The following is a 12,466-nucleotide window of genomic DNA, read 5'->3' as shown; positions in this document are numbered from 1 at the left end:
AAATGTTTGATAAAGAAAATTAGATGGTATCATTATCAAATTTTATACCACATATCCTATTTTGACATCAATAAATAAAGTGGTTTCTAAAAAAGAAAGGTCTCTCGAGAAATTCATTTAAATAAGATTCTTTCTTCATCAAAAATATCTTTTAGATGCTATCACACCTACAATTATACTCAATTCAATGGAATTGTTTGATCTCAAAAGAAGAATCTTCTATAATTTCGCACATAACGCAACGTAAAGGATTATTTCTAGTTTCGTGCAGTTGATTAGTAATGACAGATACTAAATTGGTAAGTTTTTAAAGTTCTGGATTGACACGAAATCAAAGTAAAGTTACTTTGTGAAACGGGGACTGTTGGCTATCGAATGTTAATACCTTTGAAGATTCGAATTTGACGAGTGACCCGAAATAAAATAATAATAAATGAAGACTTCTATTGTCATCGCTTAATTATCCAAGGAGCTTCCCCGCCGGCCCTTTCCTTCCCTAACCCTAACCCTGTCAATGGATTCGGGCGCGCAACGGGTTTCTGCCGAGCTACCTCCTCTCCTTCGTGTCTACGAAGATGGCCTTGTCGAGCGGCTTGTGGGTTCAGAGTTCGTTCCCTCAACCTTGAACGACCCTCAGACTGGTGTCTCATCTAAAGACGTACTCATCTCACCAGAATCTGCTGTTTCTGCTCGACCTTACCTCCCCAATCTCACCTGCAATCGTCGAAAGCTCCCTATCCTCGTTTATTTCCGCGGTGGCGCCTTCTGCATCGAATCCGCCTTCTCTTTCCTGGATCATCGTTATCTCAATATCTTAGTTAACGAAGCCAATGTTGTTGCCGTGTTTGTCGAATACAGGAGAGCTCCGGAGCACTTACTGCCCGTTGCCTACGATGATTGCTGGGCGGCACTCGAGTGGGTTTCATCCCATGCTGTGGGGCGAGGTGACTGACTACGCCGTTGTTGACTGACTACGCCGACTTCGACCGAATCTTTTTGGGTGGCGACAGCGCAGGAGGAAACATCGTCCACAACGTAGCCATTGCCTCACAACGTAAGAGTTCCGGGGGCTCTCCCCATCCCTGTATCCACTAACAGGGAAAGGGTTATCCTTATCCCCGTTTTATAGGATTACTATTTCTCGTGATTTTTTTTTTTATATTGTTAATCATTTTGTTTTTATTTTTTATTTTATTCAAAAATAAAAATAAAATAATTAAAATTTATAATAAGAATCTTATTAGAAAAATATAAAATATATTTAATTATATTTTAAAAAATATTAGTATATAACATGTGTGTATATATATACCCACTACTTGGGGATCGGGGTCCTCGTGCGATTCCCATCCCCGTTTCATTCGGCGCATATCCCCATGGGAATCGGTAAAATGGGGAAAATTCCATCCCTAAGAGTAAACTTTACACCCCTATCAAAAATTTTGCAGGTGTTTGACAGAAGTGTTAATATGAACTTGCATCTTCGAGTTCGATTCAATTAGAGCAATGCATCTTTTAACGTTCTGTATTGAGAATATTTCTAAACTTATATGTTTTATATATATTAAAGTGAAAGGAGTGTTTTTTCCCATTTTCAAAAATGCATTCCCATTAGTATTAGGGGGAGTTGGATCCTGTGTATTCGTTAGGGCTGTTCATAAGAAGGCCCAATCCGACTAAATCAATCAATCTAGACCGATCCAATCCGAGTCAGACAGATTTTCATTAGTACCGGTCGATTTTGGATTATACAAATTCATAAACCGATGGTTTGGGTCGGTTTTAGTTTTCTTATATAAAAATCGAAACCAATCCAAACCGAACCGACTTAGTTCCTACTTAACTAAAAAACTGAAATATTTGAAAATATATATTTCAATATCTATATCTAAAAAATATATATTATGAAATATGTTAGATATATATTTCTAGAAAATAGATATTCTAATATATTTGTATGTATATTTTTGTTTATATATATATTTCTAAAATACATATTTTAGTTTTAAATATATTTTCAAAAAGCTAAATGGCATAATAGAGCCTGACCGATTTAACTCAACTCAAACCGTTCAGATCAGTTTTGTTTAACATTGTATCGATTTCGATTTCCATCTCACGTATCTGTATTTCTCCGAATGAAATATGTCTGCATGTGCATACGTGAGAGACACGTTTCTTTCTTTCTCTTTGCATTTGCGTGATTCACACGTTTCCCCTCTCTTCCTTCTCCGTCTTTCTTTCTACTCTCTCAATCTCTCTCTCCCTCTTCCCATTCCTCCTTTAACTCTTTCGCCTCATCTCTCTCCTTCTCTGAACCCGTTTCCTGTGTGAAGGCTCGACGGAGTGAGAGCAGAGGTGATTGGTGGATTCAGTCGGAGCTCCGATGAAGACTTGAAGGTGGTGAGGGAGGCGGAAGATGAGAAACATGAAGAAAGTGGAGCAGAGGTTGTAGATGTAGTGAGCAATGCTAATTTCAACAGTGGAGAGCAGAAGGGGCTCACTGTGATCGATACCCTTGAAAGGGGTAGGGAATTATTGGAATCATTGAAGGATGTGGAGGACCATTTCATAAGGGCGTATGACTCTGGCAAGGATGTCTACAGGATGCTGGAGGCCAATAGAGTTCATCTGCAATCTGGTCTTGAGGAGATTAAAGGTGGGTTTTTTGTACACAAGTGTTCATTTTTCTATGTTTCTCCTTCTTAATGTGGGTCTATTTAAAGTTTTTTTTTTTTTTTTTCTGCCTCAAATTTGCGTAGGAGTTTGTTTTATTATTATTATTATTTTTATTTAACTTTGTACCGTATAATAAAATCTGATTGATTGGGGATCCTGTGATTAAAACAATGTGAAACTCGGCTTCTCCTTTTCAGACATTTCTTTACTTTGTGGGTGTCCTCCCAGGTAAAACTGTAAAAGTTGCACATTCAGTTTACAGGGGTTCAACTTCCTCTATGTATTTTTTGTTAGCTCTTATCTGGGTATTCCTCTCTGATTTCAGGGAAGCTTAGTTTGTTCAATTATATATCTCTCTATAGCTTATTCTACCATTACTTGTGTTGGTTCATATTTATCAATTTCTACTTAATGATAAATCCAACTATGCCTGTAACTAAGCTATTTATACCAATTAAATGCAGAGAACTCCACAAAAATCATCCAAGCCATAACGTGGCACAGGTCTACTTGGTCTCAATCTATCTTGTAAGAGTTTCCTCGCGTCCAGTTCCAAAGGTTCCTCCACATGGAAAGAATTTAAGAACGATCTCTTTGATGATTATGGAGGAATGGAACCAGGGAGACATTCACCGGCTAGGAAGGTTATACGCTTGGGAAAAGAAGTTGTACGAAGAATTTAAGGTAAACAAATTTCAATTACTTCTACATCCACTTCAACTTTCATGCTTTGCTTCTAGAGCCAATGCCATTCTTTCCCACCATTAATTGGGTTCGCTGTCTGAAATCCGCTGATATATTATTGAATCAAATCCCCTGTTAAATGTTCTTATTTACATGTTCATGTGCACAATACACAAACTCCGAATCATTTTTTCCTATTTATTTACATGTTTATAATTGACTATTGTAGGATATCATTCTCTGTAGATTTCAAAAGCTCGTGATTTTGATGATTTGTTTCCTATAATCGATCATGAAGGAAAACCTTCAACGGAACCAAAAATCTACGCGAGTCTTCTGTGGAAGCAACTCAACCACCTTGGGTAAGACCTTGAATTGTATACTATAGCTCACAAATGGGAAAATCAGTTTTTTTTTTTTTTTTGAGATAGAACTGAAAGGTTCCTGATTACCATTTGTTATTAACTTGCCGATTCGGCTTCTCCTCTTGCTTGGCAGATCGATCATTGGTTTCCTTGCTCAGGTAATAATCTATGGAAACTCTTTTGTTTTTCTCCTCAAGTTCAATTCAATTCTCTCTCTATCTAGAGGCATACAAATAAGTTGCTTTGGCGGCCTTTTTTGAGACTACAGGAGGTGGACGGACTATTCCAGGCAATTTGAGGTTACTACAATGGCAAGTATGTAGGAAGAAACATAACAAGTTGGAATTTCTGGTTCCATGGTGGGATCTTCAATTGGGAATCTCTGTAAACCAGTTCCTGTCTATATTTGCTTCTTCAAATTCTGACTTCAAGTGAATTTTGTATGCCTTAAATTCTTTTTTTTTTTCTCTTCTTTTGGACTTTAAAGCACAAAACTAGAGACAACATCATCCCACAATTTCAACAGGAACAGAGCATTCTCACTATTGTTCTCTCATGGAGAAAAGCATGTAGACCTTGCTCCAGCTGCCATTGTTCTGTCACGCGATAAATCTTTTGATGCATCCTCGCCTTTTAAATCCATTGATCTCAATAGGCGACTCAGATAAAGTTCTGCTAATGGGCAGTGGGAAGTGTTCTTTTTTAGTCCTATGTTTTCTATAGTTCCTTTAGACCACAAAATAACATCTTTTCTTATCGTGTTCAACTGTGCCTATAAATGCTAACATTTTGCCTCTCATCTCTCTTGTGTCTCTTCCATAAGCATGGCTCTTCCCATAGACAACGTTAATTGATGAATTGATTTTTGAGTGATGGTCAATTTTTTGTGCTAAGTACCTCGTCATTTGATTTGCTTCCAAGTGGCCGATGACTCAAGCCGAAATGGAGAACTTTGTTTGCCGAGCTGAGTCGAGCTGGCCAGGCTAGGTAGTGAGCTGACTATAGTGCCGAGCTGCCTACGAGGTGCCGGGCTAGCCAGGTGGCGAGTTGCCTGTGAGGTGCCGGGCTGACCAGGTGTTGAATGGCCTGTGAGGTGTCGGGCTAAGCAGATGGCGAGCTGCCTGTGAGGTGCTAGGCTGACTAGGTGTCGACCTGCTTGTGAGGTGCTAAGCTGACTAGGTGTCGAGCTGCCTGTGAGGTGTCGGGCTGAACAGGTGCCGAGCTGCCTGTGAGGTGCCGGGCTGACCAGGTGCCGAGCTGGATTGATGAGATTCGTTGCTCTTTAGAGACCTGCAAGGAACCAAATGTCAGAGGACCCGGGGTGGATAACTCGGCGAGGTCGCTCCGATGCTTAAGTCAATACTCTCATAGTAGACTGTGAGTTAAAAATCACAAAGTATGAGAGCTAGAATTTGCTTAGTTGCTCACTTGCGTTTTTGCCTACTTGCCATTGAGGTTGGTGCCTTTATATAGGCATTGTTTGGCGTGGGCTTCACACACCATATCCGAGATTTCTGCAAGGTCGTCTAAGTGGTTCGAGATTCCTGGAGGTAACCGCCATGCACGTTGACCACCTTCCGGATCGTTCGGCATGTGGGCTAACTTCCAAAGATCGTGGGAGTGTTAGGATATGCATGCTGAATTTGTCGGTGAGCATGTCTTGCAGGTCGCCAGATCGGCGCCTGGGCCAGGCTGCCAAGTCGCGCCTAGGCCAAGCCACCAGCTCGTGCCTGGGGCAGGCCGCCAGGTCGCGCCAATGCGAGGCTACCAATTCGTGCCTGTGCTAGGCTGGCAGCTCGTGCTAGTTTCAGGCCGCCAGGTCGCCAGGTCGCGCCTATGCTAGGCCACGCCTGTGCCTGGCCGCCAGGTGGGACACCATCAACTTGGCTAAGGCAAGTTCTTGCCAAAGTGGTTCCGGGTGTCACCTAGTTGTTATGAGGTGCCATGTGCCACAATGTCATTGGAGGGAAAAATCCACCCTCATCATTTTAATTGATGAAGGCTGATTTGGCCCGACCTCATAACAGGGGGACACGTGGACACGACCTGGCTAATAGATGACAACTCAGCATAATCAGCCTGTAGCGTAACAGTCTTGGTTACCCATCTACCTGGGCTAAAGTGACCTCGAGACAGGGTCACCCCGAAATGAGATCACCTCGGTATCAGATCGCAACAAGAACACTTCAATGCCAAGGCACTTCGACACACAGCCCAATTCGGGACTTAAAGGCATCAGCTCGGGGATATCGACGTGCCACTATGAGGATCCCGGAAATCCCTCAGACGGTTCTTGAACTTCACGGGATCACGTCGCGTAACAGCCAGCGTTATCTCCCCTGACCGATTTGGACAGACTCGATAAACCTTATCAGTTAGCAGCACTATCTCCCATTATCGCGGAAATAGATCTCATCTTGACGACGATTCCGGAACTACTCCGCGAAACCCGTGATGACTTCATTATATAAAGGCTCCACCCCCCAAGGATGCAAGGTATGCATGATTTCCTGCTCTCAAGCTCTCTCATTTTCAAGCAATTTTAGCTCACTACTAGCCTACTGACTTAAGCATCGGAGCAACCTCACCGGGTTAGCATCCTGGGGTTCTCTGATATCCTTGCAGGTTTAGTCCGTCGTTCGTCTCGAAGCCAGGTCACCTCCAGTTGGGAGCAGCCAAATCGCACTAAATCAATTGGCGTCGTCTATGGGAAACGCTACAAAAAGCTAAGTTCTCATCCTTTGAAAGGCTAAGTCCTCTTCTTCCAGAAAGCTAACTTCTACTAAAAGCTCTCACTTTTTAGTTTCCATTTTTTATGAACTCAAAGACTATGTAGGAAGTTGATGGCCAATAGACTAAGTAGTTCTACCAACTTTATTTCAACTCAGATAAAGCCTCATCAGTCCTCTTCGTGAGGTACCCTCTACAAAGATGAGCTCTTCGTGGCTTCCGCGAGAGTAGGCGGCCAACAGACTGCATGGACGCCCCTATCAGTCAAGCCTTCCAAGGCTTGCGTGCAAGCTGGTGACCTAAAGTCAGTAGTGTTGCCCATGTAAGTTGAGCTCCTAGTAGCTTCTTGTAGGAGTGGGTAACTGACGTCACTAACGAGGTTGATGCAACGCAGCCTGGCTAGGTGCGACCTGACAACTTGGTACAGGCGTGGCTTGGCGGCCTAGCCCAGGCGTTGACCTGGCGAGCTGATAAAAGACTTCGGCTCCACATAAGACATAGTCGCCTCTTCAGCATGGGCAAAATCAAAGATCGAGAGTGGATTACGAGTCGTTCCCAGAGCCTAAGGGCTAAAGTGCCGAACTAATAAAAGACCTCGACACCACATAACCAGTCACCTTCTCACCATGGGCACATAAGACTCAGTTGCCTCTTCGGCATGGACAAAATCAAGGGTAAGGAGAGTGGACTACGAGTCGCTCCAAGAGACTAAGGGCCAAAATTTCGAACTAGCGAAGACCTCCTCACCACATAAGACCTAGTCGCCTCTTTGGCATGGGCAAAATCAAGGAGCAAACTGTGAGTCGCTCCCAGAGCCTAAGGAATTGAATCGATGCTTACAAGTTCATCAAATTATTCATTCCAGGCCAAAAGGATAAATTTACTCCCTTCACCGAGTTACTTTCAGCTCGGGAGTAGGGGGCAAATGATGAGGGAAATTTTTCCCTCTAGTGACCTTGTGGAACATGGCACCTCATAACAACTAGGTGACACCCGGAACCACTTTGGCAACAACTTGCCTTACCCAAGTTGTTGGTGTCCCACCCTGGCGACCTGGCACAGGCGCGACTTGGCGGCCTAGGCGCGACCTAGCGGCCTGGCCCAGGTGCCAACCTGGCGACCTGTGAGATGTGCTCACCGACAATTTCGGCATGCATATCCTAAGACTCCCACGGCCTTTGGAAGTTGGCCCACATGCTGAATGATCCGGAGGGTGGTCAACGTGCATGGCAGTTACCTATAGGAATCTCGAACCACTTAGACGATCTTGCAGAAATATCAGATATGGTGCGTGAAGCCCACCCCAAACAATGCCTATATAAAGGCACCAACCCCAATGGAAAATAGGCAAAAAAGCAAGTGAGCAACTAAGCAAATTCTAGCTCTTATACTTTGTGATTTTTAGCTCGCAGTCTACTATGAGAGTACTGACTTAAGCATCGGAGCGACCTCGTCGGGTTAGTCACCCCGGGTCCTCTGACATTTGGTTCTTTGTAGGTCTCTAAAGAGCAACGAAGCTCATCAATCCAGCTCGGCACCTGGTCAGCCCGACACCTCATAGGCAGCTCGGCACCTAGTCAATTCGGCACCTCACAGGCAGCTCGGCACCTGATCAGCCCAGCACCTCACAGGCAGCTCACCACCTACTCAGCCCGGCACCTCACAGGTAGCTCGGCACCTGCATAGCCCGGCACCTCACAGGCAACTTGCCACTTGGCCAGCTCGACACCTCATAGGCAACTCGGCACTATAGTCAGCTCGCCACTTAGCCTGCCTAGTTCGACTCAGCTCAGCAGACAAAGTTCTCCATTTCGGCCTGAGTCATCGGCCACTTGAATGCAAATCAAATGATGAGTCACTTAGCACAAAAAATTGGCCATCACCCAAAAATCGATTCATCACTTCCATATGCATGTCCCAATCTCATCTTCTTGTATTTACACGCACAACACCGCTGAGAGCTTCCCTAGAATCTTTTCTTGTCTAGGTCTGGCTTTCTCTCCATTTCTCCCTATCTCTCCCCCTCAACATAGCATATTGTCTTCAGATCGGGTTGCTTTCTAATGTTGGGTTATTTTAGTTAGTGTTTCGATTTGAGTTTTATTTTTTAACCGAACCCGGTTCGATTGTGCTATTAATTCGGTTGCCCATCCAACCCGGTTTTAGTAATTATTGTTTTACAATTAATAAATATTGATAATTTAATTAATATTTAATATTTATTAATTATATCAATTCCGGTTATGTTTTATATTCAACCAAACCCAGTTTTACCAATAACCTATCATATAATAAATATAAAAAATTATTATATATTTACCAAAACATATACTATTAATAATTAAATACTTAATAAATATTTAGAAAAAACGTTTGACCTTTACCAAAATTAATACTTAATAAATACTTAAGTACTTAATAAATATCAGCAAAAATAATGTTTGACTTTTATTAAAGTTATCATAAATTTGTAGAAAATGTCCAAAAATATAGAAAACATGGATTATTAATTAGCTAAATACTTACTAATTAAATGATCATATTTAAAATTTAATATTAATTTACCTGAAATACTTTAGATTAATTTATTATAATTACCGATTATTACTGATTATAATTAGTAAATTAGTGTTATTAAAGTCATTGGCATTATTAATTGATTTGTTAGAGTTGAAGGGGTAGATAGATATGGAAATTAGTTTTATTAAAGTTATTGGCATTATTAATTGATTTGTTAGAGTCGAGGGGGTAGAAAGATATGGAAATTAAATGCCATATCAGCATAGCAACAGCATGTCAGCTTAGTTTTTAGTTTGGGGACTGATATCAGTCCAAGGGATCTCCCAAGATACAATCCAATTTTTGCACGGCTGCATTCGGGACTGACCAGTCTTAAATGAGCGAAATCCTGTTTCTTTGTTATAAGCAAAATCCTGTTTGTTTTTAAACTTTCTTTTTTTCTTCTTAATTTTTTATAATTGCAGCAATTCGATATTCATCGGGCGCCACTTGCTAGTTTCTATTTACTCTGTTAGTCATTTAAGTGGTTGTCGAGAGGGTGGGTGGCAGGGGTGTAAAGTCTACCTACTCTCTTACTCATTTAAGTGGTTGCTGTGAGAGTGGATAGAAAATGTGAGTAAGAAATTTGTCACCGACACAAAAATAGTAAGGACTCCACCGTACAACTACGTAGATAGGGGATCAAATGTCACCGATACCTCCATTGTCATCGCTTAATTATCCAAGGAGCTTCCCCGCCGGCCCTTTCCTTTCCCTTACCCTGTCAATGGATTCAGGCGCGCAACGGGTTTCTGCCGAGCTCCTCCCTTATTTTCGTGTCTATGAAGATGGCCGTGTTGAGCGGCTTAAGGGTTCAGAGTTCGTTCCCGCATCCTTGAACGACCCTCAGACTGGTGTCTCATCCAAAGACGTACTCATCTCACCGGAATCTGCTGTTTCTGCTCGACTTTTTCTCCCCAAACTCACCTGCAATCGCCAAAAGCTCCCTGTCCTCGTTTATTTCCACGGTGGCGCCTTCTGCATCGAGTCTGCCTTCTCTTTCCTTTTTCATCGTTATCTCAATATCTTAGTGAACAAAGCCAATGTTGTTGCCGTGTCTGTCGAATACAGGAGAGCCCCGGAGCACTTACTGCCTGCTGCTTACGAGGATTGCTGGGCGGCACTCGAGTGGGTTTCATCCCATTCTGTGGGGCGAGGTGCCAACTACGAGCCGTGGTTGACTGACTACGCCGACTTCGACCGAATCTTTTTGGGTGGCGACAGTGCAGGAGGCAACATCGTCCACAGCGTAGCCATGCGTGCTGGTTCCCAGTCCTTGCCTCACAACGTAAGAGTTCGGGGGGCTTTCTTGGTTCATCCTTACTTCTGGGGATCGAAGCCAATTGGGTCTGAGTCCATGGAGGACCATACTTCAAATTCTTTAGCAAATAGAGTTTGGTTATTCGCTTGTCCTTCCTCGGCTGCCGGTGTTGATGATCCCATGATCAATCCGATGGCTCCCGGTGCTCCGAGATTGTCCAAGCTTGGATGCTCTAGGTTGCTGGTTTGCGTCGCCGGAAAAGATACACTGTGTTATCGAGGACGTCTTTATCATAGTGCAGTGAGAAACAGCGGATGGGAAGGAGAGGTGGAATTGTTTGAGGTGGAAGGAGAGGGCCATGTCTACCATATCTTCGATCCTTACACCGAGAATGCTGGACTCATGATCAAGCGCTTGGCTTCATTTCTCAATAGCTAGCTGATCAGCTATTTCTTCTGTGTAATCTTTAGTGTCTAAACACCTTTATTTCGGGTGTTTCAATAGAAACCATTGAATGGGTGGGTGTGGGTCCTTACTGGGTGGAGGGTGTTTTGGCTGCCGATGTTGTTTCTCTTAGTGCCTGGTCTATTTCTCTTTGTGTGTGTGTTTGTTGATGTTGTTTTGTTTTGTTTCTTTGTTTTTAGTTGTATTTTTTCCTTTATGCTTTTAATGAATTCTCTCTTTTTATTACAATAAAAACCACAAAGGAAACCATTTTTAAATCCTCAAATTATACTTTTCTTATTTATAATTTGATTGATTTATGATTCGATTAATTTTCTAACTAAGTCCTCATCTCTAATAGATCATTGCATTTTTGGGCTGGATTCAATATTCAAACCAAATGGTGGAAATTTCTTTCTAATTATAGATATAGATTTATGATTTCCTTTGGTTTTTCTTGATTTATCGAATAAAGGATTGAGTAGATAATTTTTATATTTTAAGATGAAGAGAGACATTCATGTAAGTGAAATGAAACAATAATTTAAAAACTTTTTCTTTCTATGGGAAATGGATCACTTGGGTTGGAAATGGAGTTGCCACCATCAATCAAGGAAATGGAGGTGATGGGACCTCCGTATCTCTATGCCAAGAATTTTCTTTGCTGCATCCAAATCTTTCATTCAAACTCACCACTCAACTGTGTTTTCAACCAGTTCAGGTATTTCTCTTGTTGCAATAAGCATATCATTAACATAAAGCATCAAGTATATAAACAAAAGAATTATCTTTAAGTTTCTAAAATAAAAACAACTGTCATACTTGCATCTAGAATACCCAAGAGCTACTATAAAAGAGTGAAATCTTTTATACCATTGCCTACGAGAATGTTTTAAGCTATATGGAGATTTCTTTAACAAGCAAACATGGTCTTCTTTCCATTTAATAACGAAACCCTCGGGTTAATGCATATAAATCTGTTCATCAACTTCTTCATGCAAGAAAGCGATTTTATCATCTAACAGTTTTAATTCTAAATTATGAATGGCAACAAAAGTAATAAAAACATGAATAGAGATATGTCTAGCAATTGGTGTGAAAACATCATTAAAATCAACACATTGTTCATGACTAGCCTTTAGCAACCAATCGTGTTTTATATCTAGCATCCTCATACATGGAGTACCTTCTTTCCTTTTAAAAACTCATTTGCATCCAACAATATTCTTTCCTTTAGATGGTCTCACAAATTCCCAAGTCTGATTCTTATGCTAGGATTCAATCTTTTCATGCATAGTTGTCAACCGCTTAATAGAATCAAGAGATGAGATAGCTTCTACATAAGTATTAAGTTAACCAATATCAACATTTTCTACAACTGACAATGCATAGGCAACCATATCAAAATAGTTATATCTTTGAGGTGGTCTAACTTCTCTCCTTGTTCAACCATTAACAATAGAATATTGCTCCTCATCTTCTTCTTCTTGTACACATTCTTCTATCTTAATAGAAATGGATACATGGACTGATGTAATCTGAGGTGAGGAAGAACTTCTAACTTCTGTTTCCACCTTCTTTCTTGAACTTTGTGTTTTATATGCTTCATAGGAAATGGGAGACTCCTTCTTCAGGTGAAGCATAGTAGATTCATCAAAAGTAATATCTATGCTAATTGTGAATTTTGGTGATTTGGGATTAGGACACCACAACTTGTACAATTTCACACTTGAAATATAACCAA

The 12,466-nt window shown here is 41.5% G+C and overlaps 1 protein-coding gene, 1 long non-coding RNA gene and 1 pseudogene across 4 annotated transcripts; all 3 read left to right on the top strand.

The window, feature by feature from the left end:
- The first annotated feature begins 474 nt into the window (after positions 1–474).
- Positions 475–1,095, top strand: LOC148861847 (2-hydroxyisoflavanone dehydratase pseudogene; annotated as a pseudogene).
- Positions 1,096–2,113: 1,018 nt separating this feature from the next.
- LOC148861846 (uncharacterized) lies at positions 2,114–4,273 on the top strand. Of its 3 annotated transcripts, none has more exons than XR_016112175.1 (5): positions 2,114–2,659; positions 3,144–3,363; positions 3,610–3,725; positions 3,862–3,886; positions 3,997–4,273. It is a non-coding gene; the product is annotated as an uncharacterized LOC148861846 (long non-coding RNA). The 3 variants fall into 3 exon arrangements; XR_016112176.1 differs by having other exon boundaries at positions 2,166–2,659; positions 3,593–3,725; XR_016112177.1 differs by having other exon boundaries at positions 2,166–2,659; positions 3,593–3,725; positions 3,990–4,273.
- Positions 4,274–9,553: 5,280 nt separating this feature from the next.
- Positions 9,554–11,008, top strand: LOC148861845 (2-hydroxyisoflavanone dehydratase-like). The gene is made up of 2 exons (XM_088981886.1): positions 9,554–10,004; positions 10,089–11,008. The coding sequence occupies exons 1-2, from the start codon at positions 9,664–9,666 to the stop codon at positions 10,714–10,716; spliced, it is 969 nt and encodes a 322-aa protein (XP_088838012.1). The 5' UTR covers positions 9,554–9,663; the 3' UTR covers positions 10,717–11,008.
- The last annotated feature ends 1,458 nt before the right edge of the window (positions 11,009–12,466 follow it).

This window comes from Nelumbo lutea, chromosome 4 (genome assembly GCF_056320005.1).
Source record: "Nelumbo lutea isolate HS-2025 chromosome 4, American lotus-T2T, whole genome shotgun sequence".
Taxonomy (NCBI): Eukaryota; Viridiplantae; Streptophyta; class Magnoliopsida; order Proteales; family Nelumbonaceae; genus Nelumbo; species Nelumbo lutea.
This window is presented reverse-complemented; position numbering and strand designations above follow the sequence as displayed.